Below are 23,736 nucleotides of genomic sequence, written 5' to 3' on the forward strand. Positions count from 1 at the left end.
CTTTCCTTTGTGATGCACAGGTTTTTCATCTATAAGCATTAAGAATGTGCATTCTGACTACAATGTGTGCACAATTATTACGCAAATCTTATTTTTGAGGATTATTTTTATTAATGACCAACTACAGTGCTCTCGGTTAATCCAAAATGTTAATAAACCTCAAACATGAATGTTTAAGTAAGTAAAAGTGAGGTTTTGGCTTTCTAAGGAGAATATCTATATGTGCACAATTATTGGGCAACTATTATTGCGCAAAATTATTACGCAGCTAAATGAAAAACACACATTATCCCATCTCACTTTTTTATTTTCATCTGTTCAAGTAAGAATTATAAACAAACAACTCAAAACTTTCCAATAAACATTTCTGATATATATAAAAAAAATCAGTGACCAATATAGACGCCCTTCTTTTCAATAACAGTGATAAGCCTTCCATTCATGGAGTCTGTCAGTTTCTTGATCTGTTGACGATCAACTTTTTGTGCAGCAGTAACCACAGCCTCCCAGACCCTGTTCAGAGAGGTGTACTGTTTTCCTTCACTGTAAATCTCCCGTTTAAGAATTGCCCACAAGTTCTCAGTTGGGTTCAGATCAGGTGAGGAAGGGGGCCATGTCATAAGTTTTTCATCTTTAATGCCTTTACTGGCGAGCCATGCAGAGGAGTACTTGGATGCATGTGACGGAGCATTGTCCTGCATAAAAATCATTGTCTTTTTGAAAGATGCAGACTTCTTCCTGTACCACTGCTTAAAGGAAGTGTCTTCTAAAAACAGGTAAGTAGGCTTGGGAGTTGATTTTGAGCCCATTTTCAACACGCAAAGGTCCAACCAGCTTATCTTGCTGTCGTCTGACTCGAAGTGGAGCTCTGTGCCCATTACTGATCGAGCCAAGGGCCCATTCATCTGGTCCGTCAAGAGTCACTCTCATTTCATCAGTCCATAAAACCTTTGAAAAATCTGTCTTCAGATATTTCTTGGACTAGTCTAGATGCTTCAGCTTATGTGTCTTGTTCAGTGGTGGTCAGGTTTCAGCCTTCCTTACCTTGGCCATGTCTCTGAGCACTGAACATCTTGTACTTCTTGGTACTCCAGGTAGGTTGCAGTTCTGGAATATGGCAGAACTGGAAGATAATGGGTTCCTGGTAGCTTCATGCTTGATTCTTCTCAAATCCTTGGCAGTTAATTTGCATCTTTTTTTCTCAGCACGTTTCTTGCGAACCTGCTGACTGTTTGCAACAAAACGTTTGATGGTTCTGTGATCACACCCCAATATCTTAGCAATTTCAAGACTGCTGCATCCCTCTGAGAGACTTTTGGTCATTTTTGACTTTTCAGAGTCAGTTAAATCTCTTTTTTGGCCCATTTTGCCTAAAGAAAAAAGCTGCCTAATAATTATTAACACCTTGATATAGCGTGTTGACCTCCTTAGGCCACACCCTCCCTCATTACACAGATACACATCACCTGCTATGCTTAAATCCATTAAGCAATCAAGTTTATCCAGCTTGGAGTTAGAAAATATGCCTAAAAATCTTATTATGGTCAAAATACTCACTTGCCTAATAATTGTGCACAGAGTGTAATCTTGAAATTCAAGTGTCTGTTAGATTTCATGAACAGATATCTGGTTAACTGCAAGGAACGAAATTAAAAGGAGAAAAAAAACAGGGATTTTGACAGAAAAGAATACAGGGTGGTAAGCTTACCATTTTAGGTGTGCTGCTACAGCTTTGTTGCACAAAACTATAACAGCACACACTTTATTGTGTATACTTTTATTTTATTATTCAAAAAGAGGGACATCGGTAGATTTTTGCACAGGATGAGAACAGATGCTGCCTCTTCAGGAGTTAATTTAGTAGGCGAGAGAGAGATCTAGGTACTAACCTCTGAGTCCCAAGGTGAATCTTCCTCGTCATCCTCCTTTTCAATACCCAGTTCTGACATAAAATCTGAAAGGTGATTATTGAAAAATATTAAGAAAAAACACTGAAAGAAAATATCTTTCAACCAACTTTGGTTAATTTGTCTGAGAACCAGAAAAAACACACACCCCTTTTCCTGTCTTGAGACTTTTCAGTGTTTTGAGGCTGCTCAATCTCTTCATCATGGTCAGACCCCTCTAATTTTTCAGTTTCTGCTTTATCAAATTCCTCTTCTACATTGTCCTCCTCATATTCATCTTCTGAAGATGCTTTCTCCTGATTTGGGACAAAGTATTTTCCAAAAAAGCCAATTAGTATTACATTCTAGTTTATTCATAATAGATCATAAAAATAAAACAGTAATAAACACAAAATAAATATCAAATTATATTGAGAAGAAGGACTTATTAGGCACTGGAAGGACAAAAAAGGGAAAGAAGGAAGAGGTTTTCTTCTGCTACAATATACAACTTACCACATTCAAGGCTGCTGCAACTCAACACCACATACATACTTTATCACTGCCTAAATTAATCTACACAGCTATCACAAACAACTACACCTATAATTCCACAATGTACAACTACTAAATGCTTCCCAGGTTACCTGCAATGATCCTTGCTCTGAAATAGTTTGGCAAACGGCAGACTCATCTAGATGCTCCTGCATCTTTAAATTTGTGTGTTCTTCCTGTTTAGCATCATCATCAGAGTGAGAAGTCAAATCAACGTCATCAATGACTGTGTGAGGAATTTCTTCGTGACATGACACTTGGCCTTCTTCAGCAATATTCATGTCATTCTCGCCTTCGTCAGCTAACTTGATACACTCGTCTATGTCATCAAAAGAACTTGGGCTTGGATTGGTATGTTCTGTCCCAACAAATCGATCAATAACTGTTATCTGTGACTCTTGGTCGTTGTCCTCTGAAGGACAATGTATAGCTTTTGAAGGTGATGGGCTGTGTTGGGCAGAATGTACTGGACTTGGTGAACCAGAGACTGAAAGTCTGCTTTCAGAAAAGGATTCATCCATTTTCTTGTGGTTATCCTCTTGGCCTTCACTTTTTATGTCACCACTCTCAAATCTATTTCCATTAGCATCTTCAACCAGGGAATCATCTGAGTTAACACTCTTTTCACTAATTTTGACTGTTCCACTTGCAAAGTCATACTCCATTTGTTGAACATCACTATCAGAATCCTGATTCTTGTCATCCTCTTTGTCACTTTCATTCATATTGTGTTCTAAATCTTCATTTTGGTCATCACTCCCAACAATCATGGATACTGGCATATTCTCATCATCATCCTGATTCTCCACTGTCCAGTCCTCAGCTCTCATTCTTGCTTCTTTAGGGGAACTGCTATCTTTAAGCAAACCATCTATACTTGTGTCATCTCCCTTAGAAATAACTGGCTCCACATTTGATGTTTCACCTTCCACTTCTCCATCTTTTTCACTATCCGAGCCAGATTCCCAAGAGTCTTCAAAGCTTTCAGGTTCTTCTTTTGGTCTCAGCTGTGTCAGAAGTAATTTTGGCAGTTTTGTTTCATGTTTCATTTCCTCTTGGTCATTATCATTGTCATCACACTTCACCTTAGATAACACAGAGGATCTATGTGAATCCTCATTTATATCACTGGTGGAATGTCCTTCATCACCTGTTCCAGCAAACTGTTTAGATACTGTGTTATCACCCTGAGGGGATGAAACATTTGGTTCCTGAAATACTGGGGTATCTGTCTCAAAATGTGTGTCATCAACAGCACTGCTTTTCTCAACTTCCAAGAGTTCCTCATCCTCCTCATCATCCCAGTCCTCTTCATCCTCCTCCTCCTCCTCTTCTTCCTCATAATTACCCTCATTTCTTGTGTTCCTTGTTACACTGCCTACACTTTGTAGAGGTGTTCTGAAAGCTCCTGTGGGACCTGTGTTTTTATCTGAAAGTGCTTCACTTTCCTCTTCATCTGAGATCCTTGACTCAACCCTGATGGCTGACACAAGACAGTCATCCTGTACATCTAAAGGTCGTGGAATTGGACTAGCATAAACTTCAACCATCTCCATGACATCACTTGTGATTTCTGAAATCATTATTTTCTCTGAATCCTCTTTCCCCATGTGTTCTGATTCTGCTCTTTCTTCAAGAGCATTGTTCTCTGAGATGTCTTCCTCCACCACACTAGACTGAGTAATCCTGGAAACACTTTCTTCTAGCAATACATCTGACTGCTCAGGCTGTACTTGAGATTCAGCATTCTCACCCAGCTTCATCTGATCAGGGATGTCTTCACTTCCCTTTATGGCTGTGATTTTTGCCACATCAGGATCCTCTATCCCTTTATTAGCTTCTTGTGCTAATGCAACATTTGCCTCCTCCTCTTCCTCTTTTTCACCATTGCTGTCTTCTTCTTCCTCATCTTCGTCACAACAGTTGTCTTCATCTTCCTCCTCCTCCTCCTCCTCCTCATCTTCTTCTTCTTCTTCATCATCATCATCCTCTTCTTCTTCTTCTTCGTCATCGTTCTCCTCATCTTCATCATCTTCACCTTCGTCTGATTCTTCCGCAGGGCTTTCACTGCTCTCTGGATCCTGCTGGCTGCCACAAGGCATCTCTGAGAGACCTGCTTCATCACCTACCCCAAAGTGGTTGATGGAATGGACAGCGCAAAAAAAATATAAAGAAGCAAAACAGTTAGAAGGCCTTGAGAGAACTACTGGCGAGTTACCTTATGGGAGCTGATGAGGGGTGTGGAGTTCATCTGGGGAGATTTGGAAAAGGAGATGGGTGTGGGAGCTACAGGGTTCTGGGGGGAGGTACTGCTGGCAGGGAGAGCCATGGCGAATGCTCGGTGTTCTATGGCATTGCCCTCGCTGTTGGGCTCAGACTCACTTCCACTCCAAGATTTCTTTGGATCCTGATCCACAACGACTACAGGGCAGGGGTTTCATGTTAAAGCACAGCCACAAGCTAAAAGGAAATTACTCTGGACATCTGACTTGATACTTACCCTCTTTCTGTTCTCTTTTGGAGGCATTCATGAGCTTCTTTAAGTTTACCTTTTGAGGTTTCTGCACATACAGAACAGATATTATCTTATAGTGATGTTATGAATGTATTATGTTATGAACATAAGGGACACACAAGTTAATATTATAGGTGTCTGTATATAACCAGCTATTATATGCCACAAATGAGCCAAATCACTGTAGCATGTATTTTACTCTGTGCAAAGCAAGTCTTCACAATTTTCTATAGCAGGTTATCTGTTTCTGGGCACAATGTATGCTTCATTATACAGTATTGTTTCACACTTCCCCACAACAACAAGGCAGCTATTAGTTACAGCTAAAAGTGTTCCCATTGTGGAAGTGCACTAAAACATACATTAAAGCTTTGTTCATAAGCAAATTTCACATCATTTGAATCTTTGCATAGCTATAGGAAATACCTTTGGGCTCAAATCTAACTCATCATCTTCATCTGTAGAGGGCCAGGAATCAGCAGGACCACTTCTTGATGCTCTAAACATTCAGGTTTATTATCAAGTTAATTTCATACACACACATCTACCAGCATCACAGATTAATTACTGTACCACAGTACCAGGCATGTCTGTATATTTTCTTACCTACTAATGGAGTCTGCATGAGAATTGTCCTCTGTATCTGGAAAAATAAAAGTTACATATGGAGGCATTTTAATGATGCATGCTGTAAATTTCAGGTTCATAAAACATTTCTCAATGCATATTCATGGACATAATTTGTGATATGTAAGTGAAATATCACCAAGGAACTAAAACACCATTTGACAATTTCAGGTGATATTTGTCTGCACACTTGTTAACTAAGCAAGCATCAGTCATAAAACTGCACTGAATCAAAGCATATAAAAAAAAATGTTACTAGAATATTTCTACAAGAAGTCTAGAGACCAGACTAACCAATACAGAAAGGAAATATTACGTCTCACTAACACATGTATGACACAGCATGGTTCACCATCAACAATTTTTAAGAACTCCCGTTACATTCAATGGTATAATCTTGTTCTAATTTAAGTGCTTGGTTAAGAGATGGTAAAGAATGTTGTGCCTCTGCTGTGGCACTTCAACACTTTTGATAATACTTGCAGTACCTTTCCCTGCTTCTTTGGAGGTTCCTTCTGCAGCTATCCATTGACAAAAAATGCAAGCAATATGAATGGGAGGAAAATAAAAAGACCTCAGACAGGACATTGCACAGTACAATAATAAAAGCATTATTGATCACAGATGAGAACACAAAAATGGAAGCATTATGAAATGCTGGATGATCGCTCCCAAATGTGTCATCATGACATGAAGTGAAAATGAGTTTCAGTGTTTTCAGATATGCCTGGTCAAATTACATTACTTTATTGATTTTCTAAGTGAAAATAATTGAATAATTCTCTATGGAGAACTTTAAATATGTAGAATAAATACAATACTGCACAATTTTTGTTTACTTGCTGAGTTTAACATACTGTAAAAAATAAAACATAACATAAAACATGACATAACTTTTGCACAGGCCATGTTTTTTTCTAATATGTTAAATTGAACAAATAAACAGTAACTGTGCATTAAAATGTAAAGGATTCGTTAACTTATTTTCACTTAGAAAATCATGCTTTGGCACATGACTGTAAAGAAAGGTACCGTTTCCTCGGGTCTAATATATTACATGAGATGAATCATATGCTCAGAAAACTCAAGCACTCACCATCTTTGTCTAGAGCTGGACCTCCAAGAGAGAAGCCTGCCTCAGGACTGCCCAGCATAGAAGCCTGCTTCTTTTTACCCGGGGCAAGATGGGAGGGGGACTGCAAGGATTTCTTCTTTGTTCCATGCTCAATGATCAGATGTGAACATCTGAAAATGTGAATAATTAGAGATCGCTCTATACTCAACCAGCACACAATGAGAACAAATTTGAACTTTGTATAGGTAAATAAATGACGTGCTTACGCATGGTGCCCATTCATTACAGCATAGTCATCAGAAGACCATCCTTTAATGTCTTTCACAGTGATGTCAACATTGTACTGCAAGAGCAGTCGCACCATGTTGATGTGTCCATTGCAAGCAGCTATCATCAGAGGGGGCCTTAACAGCAAAACATTGAAAGAGGGAGGGGAAAAAAGGGGGGTGTGAAAAAGAGGGATGTGAAAAAAAAACATTTTACTGTTATTCAGCAGTTATTAATAATTTCTATTTGGCTGAAACTGAAAGAATTGACATTGTAATTTATCAACAAGTCAACAGAAATCAACAATGTTCTCAGCTATGCAAATATATGTTATGTGGACAAAAGTGTTTGAAAGGACTACAAGAAGTGAAAATGCAAACTCTTGTTTATTCACACATTATTACTTCTACATTTCCACATTCCAAATGAATACTGAATATAGTTAAATATTTCATATAGATTCTAACACATCTGGAGTGCCAGCTGATACTTTGGCAATATTTTATGTGAGCAACTATCACCCTTACCGTTGTTCCTGGTTCTTGATATTGACGTCTGCCCCCTCCTTGAGTAAAAGTTCAGCCATCTCTGCATGGTTTTCCTCCACTGAGAGAATTAAGGGAGTGTTGCCTTCCTATAAAGCCAATGAACAGCCCTGGATTAAGCCAATAAAATACATTCATTTTTGTCTCTTTATCTAACCAACAGATGTCTAGTATATTTGAAAAGATACTTTTATATGTTATTATAATAGATGGGTAGTTGTTAGAATGGAACTTAAACATCCCTCTGATCAATCAACTGTTGCTTCATGGGGATATAATTTCATGCTGCCAAGCTCCTCGGATCCACTAACAGAAACTTATCCCTCACCACGTATCCGACACCTGTTGCGTTGGGATAAAGATAAAGGTAATCTGGAGTCCTGGTGAGATCCCTGCTGAGGCTTCACCTTGTTCTGGGCGTTGATGTTAGCCTTGTGTTCTAGGAGCTGCAAGGCCACAGAAAGGGAGGGGATCCGAGCAGCCAAGTGCAGTGCTGTGTTGCCATTGATGTCCACCATGTTTGGATCTGCCTCATGCTCCAGAAGGATGGATACGCATCGATCCTGTTGGCATTGCACCGCCTGCCAAGACCCACAGCTCAACAACTCAACAAACACGATCAGTGAGACAGACACTATCACATAGAACAAACTCTCATTTTTCTAGCACTCCTGGAGAAAAAAAAGAAGTAGGGAGCTAATGCCCTGAAAAGAACTACACATGTTGTAAAATTATTATTTCAACAATAATAATATTAACAAATATAATAAATAACAACTAAGCTATAATACAAAAGCTTAGTGATCAGGACAACAAATCGTACCTTCATTAAGGCGGAGCGGTTTTGATTGTCACATAGGTTGAGCTTAACTTTGCTTTCCACCAAAAACTGAACCACCTCTGCATGTCCATGAACGCAGGCTATATGTAATGCAGTTCTGCAAGTATAATAAGGGATAAACAAATATAGCTTTCTTTTTTTGTTGTTTTCCTGAGTTTATTATTCTATAAAATCAGTACCATAACTGACAGAGCTGGAGTTTAAATATAAGCATACAGCAGAGCTACACAGACTAAAATGCGTATGTAATAACTACAATAATAATAACAATAACAACAATAATAGGAGGAGGCAGAAGAGTCTTTGCTCCAAATGCTAGAAAAACAAACCAACTGAAAATAAGGGCCGATTAGATTAGAAGTGAAAATGTTGTAAGAAACTATGAAAATTATGTAAGAAAATAGCTGTCTATGTTGAAAAGCATAGTACACAAATTAGCGGTTCTTACAGCCAATGATAGGATTTAAGTTATCCAAACTCACCTGTTCTCTTTATCAAGCTGATTTAAATCATTCTTTTTCGCAAGCTGTCTTAATTTTGCCACATCGCCAGTGAATGCAGCCTTCTGCACCTTTCCCAAGTCTTTCTCTTTCAGGTCATACCCCACAGAAAGCACACTCCCCGTGTCAGACGCACTGGGGGAGCCTTTCTTTTTTTTGGTGAAGTTGAAGATTTTCTTCATTGTATAGAGCACTGCTGCTGACAGGAGCAAGCCTGCATTGCCCTCCTGAGAAGTATACCTGAGATTCAGGTGCCGACATAGGATCACCGCACCTTCCCCATCTCCTAAAAATAAAACGTGCAAAGCGGATTAAGCAATTTATTAGCCCCAACACATAACGCTGGAAAATCAGTATCTATGGGAACAATAAATGTGTCAGTACAAGTGGCTGATTTCCAAGTCTTCCTGTTAACAGCTGTAAACTCGGTGTAGAACAATATCTTAAAGAAAAACTGTTAATGTAGCTAACTGAGTAGATGAAGTGGTACCACGATGGCTAATCATGACAACAATCCAGCTAACGTTACAAGGCAAGTAGTTTCTGCACCTTAACCGAGTCGAGAAAACATAAAATATATCCTTCCCAAGCTATTTCTTCAACTATGTTCTTCTTGGTAAAGTAGGTTACCTTTGCGGGGTTTGTTAGCCAACTGGCTAACCCTAGCTAGCTGACATTAATCCAGCCAGTTAAACTACAGGCTAGTCCGCGAGCTACGCAGCGTTAACATTAACATTCCTCCCTCACCTTCATCAACAGGCTGTTTGAAAAGATCCTCTTCGGTCCAAAGCGTAAAGTCCTGGTCATAAGACCCAAGAAGCAATAAAATATATATATAATAAATGTATCGATAAGCCAGCTAACTAGCAGCGCATAACTTTGTCTCTCCCTCTTTGGCTAGTTTGCTAGCTTACCACCCATTGGAAACCGTTGAGCCCACGCTAGGCTAGCTCGGTAACCAAGGCAACGGAACAGCGCCTGCGTGACCATCACATTCAAGCGGCTGCGAGAGCTGCTGCGGTGCTTTGAGGCGGGTAGACTGGAGTGAAACTTGGCAGCAATAGTCTCTCTCGGTTACTTCATGTTCCATTAATTATAATATGACGATAATATTTACGTTAAATTATTGTTAATTCTGGGCTATAGAAAAGGAAAGCCTTTAGTGACACGTACGAGCTTGCTGGTTAGTAGGCTGGTTAACCCCCGAAGCACACACTATGGCATTACAGCTTTTGAGAGCTTGTTTTTAAGTACTCCGATTCGGCAAAATAACATCGCCAGTGATATTAACCAACTATCGTAGATCGAGTGACATCGGAACTACGTTAGGTTATGGTTGTTGTTTCCATACGGAAAAAGAGCCTGAGGGCGGAGCTGACCGTTGGCTTTGGGCGGTTTAAAAATTGATTGACGTTGAAATCGTCCAAACAAATGATGGGTTTCTCACACTTCTCCCGTAGGACCCGCCCATCTTTTGGCAGCTTGTGCTTTAATGGTTTTTATTGGACAGATTGAGTTGGAAGGACAGTGGTTGCAACCAATGATGTGTCGCGCAACCAGTGATTGGTGCGCTCAGAAATTTAAACTACTTAAACCGTTTTGAGCGGGCAGCTCGAAGTTTGCACCGAGCAGGGTGTTTTTGTAGTGGAAAATCAGTCAGACCTGAATGTTGATCAGAAAGGAACAACAGGGCAGGAGAAGAATTCGAGTGATCTGTTAAGCTTACTTTTTGAAACAGGAAGGTAAACTAGCGATTTTTTATGTTATCAAAATGTAGTTAACGTAGTTGCTTTGTGCTGGCTAAGCGATTGTGGTTGAAATGCTAGGTTAGCTATCTAACTAACTAGTTAGCTAACGAGCGATGTTTTCATGTCTGGCCAATTGTTTTAGCATTTTAGTCTAATCCTTTAAGCTTCATAGTGTCAGTCGAGCAGTGTTTTTTATGGGTATTATCTGTATTTACGGTTTGGCAGGTTAAGGTTTTTGTGTCCGTAATTTGAGCTCCACATCAACGTGTGTTATTCAGTGTTAACTCAGATAACGCTAGCTAATGTTAACTAACAGGTTACCACTGAACAAGAAGCTGGCAACTTATTTTATTTACGTCAGCTATGCCTGAATGAGCGTTCGTGAAATCCCTGCGAGAGCAAGGTAAATAACTGACATGAGCTAGGTCTACGGCTAGCTAAGTTAGCTAACTAGCTAATGAAAGTGGCCGGATTGCTTTTAGCCGCGCAAAATTAGTTTTGCAGAGTGGATTACCTGATCGCTCTAAGAATCGATTTGCTTATAAATTGAATTGACAAGGGCCAGCTGCTAAAAATGATGTACTGCAGGTCTGGATAGGCGCGGAAATGAGATACTGACGTTACCTATTTGGTTGATAATGGCGATTCTTGGCCAAAGACCAAAGCCTGGGCGTTGTTCGACGTGAATCAAGTCCAAACTTATTCTGAATCTGGCTGTTCATGTTGTCTTCCGTGTTAGAGTACAGCAAGAAGCATGAACAGTTGTAATTAAGGTTACATTTTGCACACTGGCATTGCACATACAACTCCAGAAATCTTAGGTTTGTTGAGCAGATAGTTTTGTTTTTATGTTGACTTTTAAATGGGTGGGACCTGCTTTCAAAGAAAATTTTCCTAATTTCTGTAAAAGTCATGAGATGTGAACCAAACGATTCATAGATTTGGTGTCAAATGTTGTACTGTAATGTCTACAGCCTCATTATATATGCTGTTTAAAATTGCCATTGAAACTGCTGTTCAGATTTACCCACATGTCTTCTGAGTTGTACCACTTCACCTTTTAATGCGTTTTAAAACGTACATTTTTAGTTTTTGCGTCAAATAGCTATACATTATGCGTGGCATTCAGCAATAATGTATGCTGTCCTGTTGCTAACCAGAATAAGATCACTAGCATGACTTATTTCTGTATTTTCATGTAGTACATTTTTTTCATCTCATCCTTCTGCACACCTTCACTTTGGCTTTTAGGGACACAGCCATGAGTTCCTTGCCGGAAGCCATGCGTTCCCTAACGCAGGTTTTCACTGGGAAACTGCAGGACTTTACTGATGAGGTTGAAAATGTTCACATGTTGTGGCTGGAGGAGATTCAGCAGGAGGCTCAGCGCATGTTCTCCAGGTGTGTAATATGCGACATGACTTCAAGTGTCTACTCGTGTTGCTGTTTGCTTTAGAGATTAATTGTTCTAGTTGTGTTACAGTGATTTTAGCACAGAACCAGAGCTTATGCCCAAAACTCCATCACAGAAGAAGACAAGCCGCAGGAAACGGGTCTCTGTGGAGCTCAATGAAAGTCGTAGCAAAAGACGGTAAGAACCTTTAGTTTGTACGGTCAGTGGCAGGTTGAGAAGAATAATGTTTTTAGATTATATTTGTGCTTTTATTTCATGAATTGAGGTGTGCTTGTAGTAATCCAGCAGAGAATCTGTAAGGTTTTTGTAGGTGTTGTTAGTTATTGAGCGATAGCATCAGAGGCAGGTCAGTAGCAGGAAATTGTTTTTGTTTTTTAAATAAAGTGAATGTATATGCTTGAACATGCTGCAGAACAAAACGTTTGCTGTTCTGTACAAAAATTGTTATCTAGAATGTTTCTCTTATGTGATTCATATGACTTCAAATTTTAATGACCTTTTTTTGAGCCTTAATTCGTTTGCATCACTTTTCCTTCTGTCCAGTTTCTCTAAGGGAAAGCGCAGCAACTTGCGTCGTTCTTCGGTCCAGAATACTCTAAATTCAATTTCGGAATTGGTAGTTTCACATGCCCCCAGTAGCAGCCCGGACACTGTGGCTGAGGAGCCTGTTCGCCGTACCAGGCGTAATAAAGCTGCAGCAGCAGACAGTGAGCCTGTCAAACGTAGCACACGCAACAAAGCAGCTGGTAAAGCAAAGGAGCAGGCAGAGGTGATGGAGGAGGAAGCAGTAGAAGTTGCAGCAGTGGCTGATGCTCCTCAGCCACCTGATGTCCCTGAAAATGTTCTGGAAGTGAAGGAGTCAAACAGCTCTTCATCTCCGGTGCAGACACTACTGTCCCAAGCTGTGGTGAAAATCCCCTCAGCTGAGCGCCTGTCTGCTAATAAACTGCTGGAGTCAGGGCCCTCTCCAGGCCGTTCTGCTAATAAAATTACCATCGCAGCTGCCGGGGCTCAGGCCTCCTCACGGACCTCGGTCCGGCGTTCTCTGGTGCTGCGGCACTCTCTTGTGGGCCTCAGACACAGCATGACACAGGAAGCAGTCCGCCGTGCCTCTCGACGCTCCTTCCTGAAGAAGAAAGCCAGACTGGGCAACTCCACGTGCAGCAGCTCCGTCAGTGGTGAGACTCCACACATGCAAAAATGCACACAGTGATGAAATTGGCATAATATGTAAAGGTCCAGTAAAGATAGTGTACAGAATACAGTTAGGGATGAGTGTCATAGGATATCCTATGTTTCTGGTTTTGACTAGTTTTTGATTAGCCCATTCTTTTCTCTGTATAGAAAAGAAATTGGAACAAAATCTATTCCAAGACTAAAGGCATGTCTTTGGTTTTGAAAGATTACAGTTGTATGCAAAAGGCCTGTACTAACATTATGGCATATTTTGCGCTTTTTATACTTATTTTAATTTGTTAAAGTATGCAAAAATAGAAGTTGTGCTCTTTTTTTTTTGTCAATTAAGTCTGTTTATTGTGGCAAATGTATTACTACTTTGCTCAGACAATCAAGAGGTTAAGTTTACACAGGACGTTCATATTTTTTGCATTTGACTGTTTTAGCAGTAATTTGAGAACAAGAGTTCTATCAAGAATATGCAATGTAAACTGAGAGGTCTAGCTGTGCCTAAACAGTCTGCTTATATAGTACAATACAATAAGTATGTCGTCAGATTTTAGTTTGCCGTATCAGTCAGATTAGTTGGTTAAATCGAAGGTCTGGCCAATGCTTATAAATTTAATTGATTTATTTTTTAGTAGTAGAGGTGTTGTTAGTGTGATTTTTTTTTTTTTTTTATTATTATTTTATTTATTTATTTATTTATTTATTTATTTATTTACTTATTTATTAATAAAGTACCTTTATCAGCTTATTACCAATTCTGAGATCTGGTGTTCAGCCCTACTTACAGTAAACAAAGGTAAATTCTTGAGCATTGCAGATGCTAAGGTAAATTGTGAAGCTATTTAAAATACTGTCAGATGTGTGGCAGCTAGCATGTATTCTAGGGATACACTGATGTGGGAATTGTGGCTGCATGTTGATATCTGATACTTTTATGCACACCTGTGGCCAGTCAACACTTTGGTGTGTTCTAGGCATACAACAATGACAACAGTCGGTCACAATTCCCACATTGGTCTATCCTTCAAACACACCGATGTGGTAATGTGGATACCAACATTCAGCCACAATATGTGTATCCCACATCGGATATCAACATTCGGTAACAATTCTTACGTCGGTGTGTTTTTTAGGGATTCACCAATGTGAGAATTGTGGCCGAATGTTGATGTCCGATGTTTTTATGTACGTATCTGCTGATGCATAAACATTTATTCAAGAGAAATGTCCCGTTGTACTGTAATGCAGTGTAATAAATGAAATTCACACACATCTATCTATATCTCACATGCTTTTATTTTTTTGTTTTGAATGAATAGTTCTGATATTGTTCAGCATTTAAAAAAAAAAAAAATCTTTTTTTTGTAGGGGATGTTTCTATGGATGTGGAAATGGAGGAGAATGATGTAGTGATGGAGAACGGGGTTAAACAGTGAGTAAATCTACTTTCCTCTACTTCATTATCGTATTACAAGTAAGGATTACATTTTATTTGTAAGTAGTGCTGATTTATCAGACATTAATTACCTTATTGTGTAGAATGCTTTCTGAGGAAGAGCTAGCAGAACCAGCAGCTGAAGTCCGTGCTGAAGCACAGATAACCCAGCCTGGGGTAAGATAACAGCAACGGGTTACTGGATTGCAAAATTAATTATTACTTTAGTTCACCTAAGATACTGAAAGCCTTTGTGTAACAAATAAGGATTTGTTTAGCATTTCACAGTTTTCTCTTGTGGTTGTGCTTACACAGGATCCTGAGCCCAAGAAACCAGTAGAAGACAGAGCACTGATGCCAAATGAGGAGGAGAAGCCCTCAACTCCCACTGCTGAGGAAAATTGTCGTTTCACACGATCCATGGCTCGGCTGTCGGAATCAGGTGCTGATGTGACAAGTAACTGCTGTGAACACAAACTCATGCTGATTGTGAAACAGCAACAAGTATTGTACAAATAGGACCTGAAACCATGTTAATAGCAAGTTGACTAACTGAAATCAGAGGCAGAGTATTTTTCATCAGTAGGTACCAAATATACTGGGTCAAAATGGAATTCAGGAATTGTGTGGTCATGGTTCATACATGATTTAATACCTGTTAAGCTCAGGCACAGCAGCAAAGAGTAAATGCAGTCCCATTTTTCATCATCATACTACTTTTTTTTTTTTTTTTTTTTTTTTAAATGAATAAACTCGTTATGGCATTGTTTGGCTTTAATGCTTTGGAAGCAAATATGCCAAGGTACTGTAGCCCAGACTGAAAGCACATTCTATATGTCCCCTCTGGAGTAGGGAAAAGTACAGCAGACAATAGTTTATCTTATGGCTTTGTTTAGAAGAAATTTCACATCTTCCCAGAATGTCCAAGTAACACCTCTTTTAAGGCTAGTGGATAGCTGAATGTGGATTATCTTATTAAAGGTGTGTTCCTTTTGTGTCTGTAGATTCCAGTGGGAAAAAGTCTCAGGACGATGTACGGTGAGTTGACTTTTGAAACTATTCTTTTAACCTAATTGTAATACTATTATTGCATTGCTTTCTTGACTGGTGCATTCTAAAGTTTAATCAGTGTCTCTTTCAGGGCTTCTCGCTCCGGCTCCAAACGCCGTGCAGCAGAGTCAGCAGCAATAGCACTCAGCACACCCAAGAAGAAGCACTCCCCTCCCAAGAAATGCATGACTGTAAGACACACAATACAACTTTCTGTCTGTAGTTCTGTCTAAGTGGGCATCCCAGTAGGCCACACGTAAATTGTGAAGTCAGAAATATTTGTTTTATTTTAATGCTTATTTTCCCTCACGGCTTACCTAGGCATAATTTTAGTCAAAATGGAACCTTATGCGGATGCTTATTAAGGCTCTCGATATATAATTATTTTGCCATCAAAATCTTAACCTAGTAGCTGCTAGTGTAATAGCCTGAGGTGAGAGAGCTGGCTAGTTTGCTACAAATTTACTATAAAAGTAAAATTATGATTCTTGTCTAAAATCCTAAAAAAAAGTGTTTTGTTTGACACAGCGTATGTTTGATCATGGAACAGCTTGTCATATTACATACAATTGAGCTTTCAATTAATGTATGAGTGATGCTAAATTGGATGTTTTTAAAAAGGAAATTAGATTATTATTAGTTGTTATTAGTATCTAATAATTCACTTGGGTTTTGTCATGTGATATGCATTTGATGTCTTAAGCTTTGATTTACTTGTAATTGGAAACCTTCTACACTCAGGTATCTGTTTTTGTGGAAGCTGTGTAATTTTTGTTAGAAGGTTTCTTAAAGTCCTGTTTTGCTCCTTTAGAGCATCACACCTAGCATGCGCTTCCTTCAAACTGTCCAGAAGAACCAGCTGCTGATGATGACTCCAAGCTCACTGGGCCGCAGCTCCATCATGAAGAGCTTCATCAAACAGACTGGAAAAACCGACATCAAGGTGAGCCTGTTTCTCTCTCACACAACACAGTTAATATGTTCACACAGGCAAGCTGACAAGTTTTGTGACTGCAGTCAAAATTCCCTACAATAGGATAGCAATGTCAAGTTTGCATCGTTGAATTTGCATGGCCTTTTGTGGTGTTTACTTGCATCTGACTTTGCTTGTCTGGCTGGACTGTCATTATGTGCAGGAAAAAAAACATTTTGACTGAAGTATAGTGCAGAATTAGACATCTGATCACTGGTAAACAGAGGATATGAATAAATGTATGTTGCTTTCTGGGTTAGTAATCATGCTCCTGTTTGTCCCCTCAGTTGAGTACTGGCTCAGTGGTAAGTGCAAACTCTGATGTCAGTACGTAAGCCATTGTAACCTTATCACTTGTGCGTGCACTGGGTCACTTTCCTTCTGCCATCTAACCTGTAGAGCTGTGGGATAGGGTTCATTCTGTATCTAAGTACTTTAAGTTTATCTTAATAGTGTATGTTACAGATTTCTTCCTGAGGTCGTACTATAATACATAAGAACCTGAGGGGGTGGACAATGTGATCTAACATTATTGTGATAAATTATCAAAGGATAGTCAGTATTTTAACGTCCACACTGACCAACTGCAGGTTTCATTCTAAAGGGAGCAAATTAACGCCTGTCTAAGTGGATGGATTTGGTTTAGTATGAAAAGAAGGGATTTGTATTTGTTTTGTAGCCTTTTCTGTTTTCTTTTTCTTTCTTTTTTTCAGGCTCAGAAAAAAAGTGATGCCAATTGTCTGATTTTGTACCATCATGATTTTTATATTGTCATGTTGTCCACCCCTACTATAACAAAATGCTGTGTTGGGGGCGGGGAGAAACTCTTCTTAGCCCAAGCCCTTATTTCTGTCCCTCTAATGTAATCACTAAAATCACCTGGCATCTACAGTTTGTCACTGTGCTTCTCAGACCAAAACTGCTGTTTGTAGCGAGATTGTAGTTGCACTAAAATAACTTTTGTTTTGTCAGGAGCGGGAGCGGCAGAAGTGGGATGCACTAAACAAAAAGATTGAACAAGAAAATGAAAGAAAGAAAAGGTTGGAAGAGGAAAGAAGAAAGAAACAAGAAGAGATGAAAAAGTGTGAAGGCTATTAACTCAATTTTGTATGCGTATTTATTGAAATTATATGTTCTGGCCTGTCTTGGGTTTTGTGGAATAACTAAATAATTTGCTTGTCTTTAGAAAACGAGATGAGCGTTTAAAGCGAGTTGTGGAGGCCCGGGTCAAAGGAGAGAAGGAGAAGGAGCAGGAAAAGAAAAAGAAAATTGAAGAGAAAATGGCACAAATAGAGAAGAAACATGACCTGGTTGGTGTTTTTGTGCTTGTTATTCTGGATAATAGCAAAGAGAGGTCTAGAACCTAATCTTTTTACACATAGTACTTAAAACGGTAAAAAAAAATTTAATTTTTCCACAAAAAAAAGGTAAATCCATTCAACTTAATTAGTCTAACCAAATAGACTTCAATTTAAGTACTTCAGACATGTTACTTGTGCTTGTGAAAACCGCCAAAGACATTGATCAGTTGATGGATTTATTTATATTTTGTAGTTCAAGCAATCTCAGTAACAGTAGTGCAGTCGTCATATTGGGTCATCTTGTGGGCCACTTTTGAGATACTCTTAACTGTTTTGGGATTTTGAAAACTTAGGTGAATTGCTATTGGCAAAATATATGCATTTACCATGGAAATCTTTAACACGTTCTTCCACAGCTGCGTGTAGAGCGGCTAGCAGAGGAGAAAGCCAAGAAAAAGGTTGCAACCAAACGTCAAGAAGAACTGGAACTTCGTAGGAAACAAGAAGAAGCAGCCCGAAAAAAGAAGCTGCAGCAAGCTGTAAGCTACCTCATACATGTGTCCTCTTGAAAAGATATTTCAACATTTTGCATTTTTCCAGCATTGGTTTATGTTGTATTTCATATCAACCATATCCAGATATCACTTAAGTGCACCTGTGTGGAATGGAGTGGTGTTCCTTTTTTACTTACTACTGTTCTCATGCAGCTCTTTCTGATCTGGTGATAAAGAACATTACTTGCAAAATCCACTGTCTTAATAATGTAACCAGTAACGACTTTGCCCTCTCAGGAGGATGAGGAGAGACGGCATCAAGAGCTGTTGGCCAAGCGGAAGGCTGAAGAGGAACGAGAAAAGGCACGCAAACAAGCAGAGGCTGCCCGCGCCTTGGAGCTCAAGAAGGAGCAAGAGAGGGAACGAGAGCGGGAAAGGCAGGCTGCTGCTGAAAGGTAGTATGTCATTAGTTGTTTGCTTTGTTTTTTCAAACAGCCACCCCCCTCTTTTTTTTTTTTTTTTTTTTTTTTTTTTTTTTTAACGTGGATTACATGTTAGTACTTGAGCGTTTTCAGATTGTAATACAGTTTGCTTGCATTTCCTTAAGCAAAACCAAGCAATCCACTGAGCTAGTGGATTTGTTTTGAATTGTTTGTTGCAGGGAGAGAGTGGAGCGGGAGAAGGCCATTGCTCTTCAGAAGGAGCTGGACAGAGCTGCTAAAGAGAAAGAAAGAAGAGAACTGGAGAAGAAGAGGGTAGGTATCTTACTCACTGTGTTGAGAGTAATCCACTTAACCACTGTTTTGTGTGGTGGTCTCGCTCACCCCCGGCCAGTCTTTTGTTCTTTGGCTACATGTGTGTTTCTTCCTTGGCTTAACTGGCCGTTTCCAGTGCTACACTTTATTTATAAACATCTTTATGTTGATACTTGGATATAAAAGGAGAGGCTTAGTGTTTTCACATGTAGTTCATTTTCAAAGAACCAAACAGAGTTCTGTTAAAGTGAACCTGGGAGGGAACCAACTGCAAATGGCCTCAGTTCCTTTTGTGTTCACACTGTAAGTGAACTGTAACTAGGACTTGGTTTTGTTTGTGGTCCTTCATCTCAGACCACAACTCCTTTAGAACTCTGACCCCCTTTCGTAGCACTCAGGATATGCGCAGCGTTCTCTAAGTTGGATTTATCAGGAGAATAGAATAACCACTAGACCCACCTGCTGCTCTCCTATTGGCTGCGCTGAAATGATTGGCGGAAGTGCATCAGGCAAAATTAGGAAAAATGGTCCTGTGGATCTGCCCAGATTGGCTCCGTTTTGGCTGTGTTCCTCACGGAGTCCACCCAGCAAAGTTTCATTCATTCAGTGTGAAAGCAGCTGAAAATTGAGCTGAACACTTTTGGGGCCGTTTAGAGGGGTCGGAGTTCTTTTGGCGTGTTCACACATGTAATCACACATGCTTTTATGAACAAGGACTGGGCTCGCCACTGTAACACACAAATGTAGTAACAGTTTAAGAACAACGTTCTTCCATAAGCATATGCAAAGATTTTAGGTATCACACCCTCTATGGTGCAAAATATAATTTAAGAGATTCAGAAAATCTGCAGAAATATTGAATGCATGTGACCTTTGATTCCTCTGACACTGCAATGAAATACATGTTGCTGCAATGCCTATAACCATATAGGTTCAGGAATTATTAGAAAAACCTTGTCAGTAAATTACAGTTCATTGCTGCATCCACAAATGTAAGTTAAGACTACTAAAATAGCAGAAGCCATATATCAGCATTGCCCAGAAACAAACGCAAAGTTCAGAATCCAGCATCCGTCATGGTATGACTGTGTGTTCGTACCATTGGACCTCTGTGTTACGAGAGTATGACTTTGGAGTGAGTGCAGGCCCTAGACTGGGTTGCCTGCGTTCCAAACGTGTCTCCTATTTAAAAAGGAAACAAAAATAAATAAATAAAGTAATGCATTATGAAGCACGTGGGTGTGGGGTGTCCACTTTCACAACTACAACAGTTGTCTTCCAAGCAATTCATTTAAAGAATCAGAATCAAGCTTTATTGGCCAGGTGTGCTATGCATACATGGAATTTGGTTTTGGTTACAAAGAAGAAAAAGCAGATATAGTGGTAAACGTGACTGGCTATTTTGGAAGATGTTAATTCTTTTCAAATTTAGTACAAAAATAATAATTTTAAATTAAAACTAATTTTTTGTTTAATTTTAATTGGCACTTTTACCCACTGTCCAAATTGTAATTGTATGTTGGATGTTCATCCAAGTGTATATCTGCTCTTTTAGGAAGAAGAGCAGAGGAGGGCTGAAGAGGAGAGGGCTGCCCAACAGAAACATGCTGCTGCTGTGGCCCCTACAGTCAATGTACAGTACTGATTTTATTAATCCTAATTTCTACCTTGCAACTACTGCCTATTACAGTAAACACTTTTCCACTCTTTTCATAGACTTCTGTTATGAAAATACCCATTACCAAAGCTCTCAATGCCACAATTGCACCCAGTCCTGCACTAAATGTTACTGTAGATATTGAGGTAAGGTTCTTGCCATTTTGAATGTCATATCTTATTTATTGTTCACGTCCTATAGAGGTCTTGCTGTTAAATAGTTTGTGTAGTTATCATTTTTTTCCTTTTTCAGCACTCGGTCATGAAGACCCCTGTCAGCAAAGGAGCAGCTGACATGATAGACAAGGGAGCAGGGCTGAATGTCACTGTAGATGTAGAAGTAAGTTAAATATGTCTCTGAACATGTGTTTAATACATCATTTTAGAATAAAGAACAGAGGTTACTGAACAGCTGAGCCAGCTAATACAATTGCACACTTGGGACCCAATCCCATTTCTTCTCTTCACACTTTTTTTTTTTTTTTTTTTTTTTTTTTTTTTTGGTCACCCTAACCCCTTGGAACAGTTATAAGTGTTAGTGGTTGAAATGTTGCCCTATGAAATGGGATACCCCACAAAAAAATAAAATAAAAACCTGCTTCTTTAACAGGTTTTAACAGGATACTAGTGGTGCTCTGTAGGTGAGCCGGCCTGTCTTCAGTGACGGCGGAGAAGGGAAAAGTTCAGCACCCTTGCTGCTCGTCTTTGGTTACATTTAACGCATTATACGCTGTCAAAAAGGGGTTATTCAATTAGTCAATTATTTATCGCCCACCACTAATTCTTTGGCGATTTGTATGAAGCTGAAGTCAGCTGTTCACCAGCCTCTTGTTCGAATTGTCCCGTTCTACTTTAAACGGTGCAGCAGTTACATTCTGGCACTTCAGGCATCAACACAGCTGGACTACCTAAGGTGGAATATGAGAGTTAGCTAGCTAGCTTTTTTTTGTTTTTTGCTTGTTATGAAAAAAAACAACCATAATGCACTGAAATGACATTAAACTAAGAACCCTTGAATGATATTTTTTTAACAGAGAAAATACTTGCGTTCTTGTACGAGGAAAGCGTCTTTCCTCCATCAACACCCTTGAGTTGATGCCTGCTGGATCACCCAGATAGCTGTGCAGTTGGGATGCCCTACAAGAATACCAAAAAAAGATGCTGGTTACCAGACATCTAAATGTCTTTTTAGAGAAACCTGTCCTCAGCGACCACCAGATGGTCCACATTTTTGCTCCAACACAACAAAAAAAAACACAGGAACAGAATTAAAATGTGGACCTGGAATCTGGAAACCCTGAGAACTGGATTGGGTGTGAAGTACAGTGCTGCCCTCTGCTGTCAAAACATAGCCAAACACAAGCTGAAACCTGAAAGGATTACATACCTGGCCTTGGGAGTTTCTGTAGAATGATAAATACATAATCAAAGCTGATTTTAATATCGGTCAAATCTAAGGAGTGATACCTTTTTACACAAATATCGATTAATTATGTGTTGACAAATATCCTCAAAAAAAAATTGGTGGGTGCAGCCATGACTGGATGCACTTGAATCACTCTTTTTGTGTGTGTGTGTGTTAAATATATAAACCTCCTACAGCAATCTCCTCAGTCCTACCAGATTACACCTAAAGGGAAGAAGATCGACGTTTTAGTGAATCCAGAGGACTACGGGATGGACCAGAACAGTGATGACTCGACCGATGATGAATCAGCACCCAGGAAACCCATCCCTTCCTGGGCTGAGGGTAAGAAACATAGTATTCACTGGTATAGAATTATTTATCTTGATTAATAGGGTACTTTTGGTACCATTCATGGCTTCCCAGTGCACTCTAGCCATTGCATGGATTTGTTCAATTCCATGAGCAACAGATGTGACTTAGTTAAATGTAATAATGTAAGGGTTTATTATCCAACTAGCTATTGGGTGACTGCAAAAATTAGTTGACCCAAACAAACATGTACACATTAATCACAATTAATAAAAAAAATTTAAATATGTTTTAAATGATAAATGGGTTTACATAGATTTTATTTTTACGAGACAAAACAGGAAATTTGATTAGATTAGTTTTCAAAAATGAATGAATCTCTGCCTTTTTCATTGTCCTAGTACACATGCACATTTTATGGTGTCAAAATATAGCGAAGCATATTTTTTATATATAATGAAGCATATTTCTGTTCACAGGTATGCAGCTTCAGCAGGCAATCATGAAGCGATATTATGACCCACTAGATCTGGACTCCTACTTTGGGGAAATTGAACAGCCCAGGCTGGAGAAAATATTTCAAAAGACCAAACCACGTTTCTTCAAACGTACTAGCTCTGCTGTCTGGCACTCCCCTCCACGTATGGGTAACATGCCCAACTAGCAGAGAGATGTCTTACTGTTGTCTTCTATTTTACTTTTACCTTATATGTAAACACTTTGCATTTGTTTTATATAAACCTCTGGATTTCACTTTAATAAAGCGCTATAAAAATGTATATGAAGTTAGAGTAGTGAAAAAAGGATCATATATTCAAAATCAACGGTTTTGCAGCCAGCTTTTTTCTTTTTTTTTCTCCCCCCTCCCCGTCTCCCTCATTTGTTAGGTTTTTAAGGTGTTTCTTTCTGATCTCTTGATTCTTTAATGGGAATTTGTGAATTAGCCCTACCTGCACTGGAATATGGCCTTCACATTGGAGCTGCTATTAATGACATTCAGATGGTCACAAGAGGAGACACTTTGGCCCGTAATCTTGTGAGACAAAAAAAATTCACTAAGGCTTGCATGTAAGTTCCCTCCTCAAAACCTGTATAATAAACAATAGCTTTGAGTTGCTGAAAAGGAGTGAAGCAGACAGATTTTACTTGATGAGTTCCTGTTTTGTATATCTTTTTTATTTTTATTTTTTTGTTAAA

At 39.2% G+C, this 23,736-nt stretch overlaps 2 protein-coding genes across 6 annotated transcripts in view; one reads left to right on the top strand and one right to left on the bottom strand.

The window, feature by feature from the left end:
• The window catches only part of si:ch211-272n13.3 (ankyrin repeat domain-containing protein 26), a 35,401-nt gene extending 25,304 nt beyond the window's left edge, over positions 1–10,097 (bottom strand). For 2 of the 3 annotated variants that reach the window (XM_017699417.2, XM_017699416.2), the window contains exons 1-14: positions 9,559–10,097; positions 8,794–9,097; positions 8,294–8,408; positions 7,878–8,051; positions 7,453–7,559; positions 6,925–7,062; positions 6,680–6,828; positions 6,072–6,104; positions 5,563–5,599; positions 5,383–5,455; positions 4,942–5,002; positions 2,534–4,566; positions 2,056–2,203; positions 1,890–1,954 (exon numbers count right to left, since the gene is read on the bottom strand). In XM_017699417.2, coding sequence (XP_017554906.2) covers positions 1,890–1,954; positions 2,056–2,203; positions 2,534–4,566; positions 4,942–5,002; positions 5,383–5,455; positions 5,563–5,599; positions 6,072–6,104; positions 6,680–6,828; positions 6,925–7,062; positions 7,453–7,559; positions 7,878–8,051; positions 8,294–8,408; positions 8,794–8,993 — 3,333 coding nt within the window. In that variant the 5' untranslated portion in view covers positions 8,994–9,097; positions 9,559–10,097. Of the gene's footprint in view, positions 1–1,889; positions 1,955–2,055; positions 2,204–2,533; positions 4,567–4,659; positions 4,863–4,941; positions 5,003–5,382; positions 5,456–5,562; positions 5,600–6,071; positions 6,105–6,679; positions 6,829–6,924; positions 7,063–7,452; positions 7,560–7,877; positions 8,052–8,293; positions 8,409–8,793; positions 9,098–9,558 lie in introns of all 3 variants that reach the window. The other variant, XM_017699418.2, reaches the window with a different exon arrangement.
• A 344-nt stretch (positions 10,098–10,441) lies between these two features.
• LOC108428421 (inner centromere protein) lies at positions 10,442–23,318 on the top strand. 3 transcript variants are annotated; one of them, XM_017699411.2, is made up of 21 exons: positions 10,442–10,553; positions 11,811–11,960; positions 12,043–12,150; positions 12,517–13,151; positions 14,527–14,590; positions 14,698–14,770; positions 14,909–15,035; positions 15,598–15,631; positions 15,735–15,834; positions 16,455–16,586; positions 16,904–16,921; positions 17,589–17,698; positions 17,803–17,926; positions 18,334–18,456; positions 18,709–18,866; positions 19,073–19,166; positions 20,722–20,799; positions 20,883–20,969; positions 21,076–21,162; positions 22,425–22,572; positions 23,019–23,318. In XM_017699411.2, exons 2-21 carry the CDS (start codon positions 11,821–11,823, stop codon positions 23,201–23,203), a joined length of 2,625 nt encoding a protein of 874 aa, XP_017554900.1. In that variant the 5' UTR covers positions 10,442–10,553; positions 11,811–11,820; the 3' UTR covers positions 23,204–23,318. The 3 variants fall into 3 exon arrangements, with proteins under 3 accessions (XP_017554900.1, XP_017554901.1, XP_017554902.1); XM_017699412.2 differs by having other exon boundaries at positions 22,437–22,572; XM_017699413.2 differs by lacking the exon at positions 16,904–16,921.
• Positions 23,319–23,736: the final 418 nt, after the last annotated feature.

This window comes from Pygocentrus nattereri, chromosome 11 (genome assembly GCF_015220715.1).
Source record: "Pygocentrus nattereri isolate fPygNat1 chromosome 11, fPygNat1.pri, whole genome shotgun sequence".
NCBI lineage: Eukaryota > Metazoa > Chordata > Actinopteri > Characiformes > Serrasalmidae > Pygocentrus > Pygocentrus nattereri.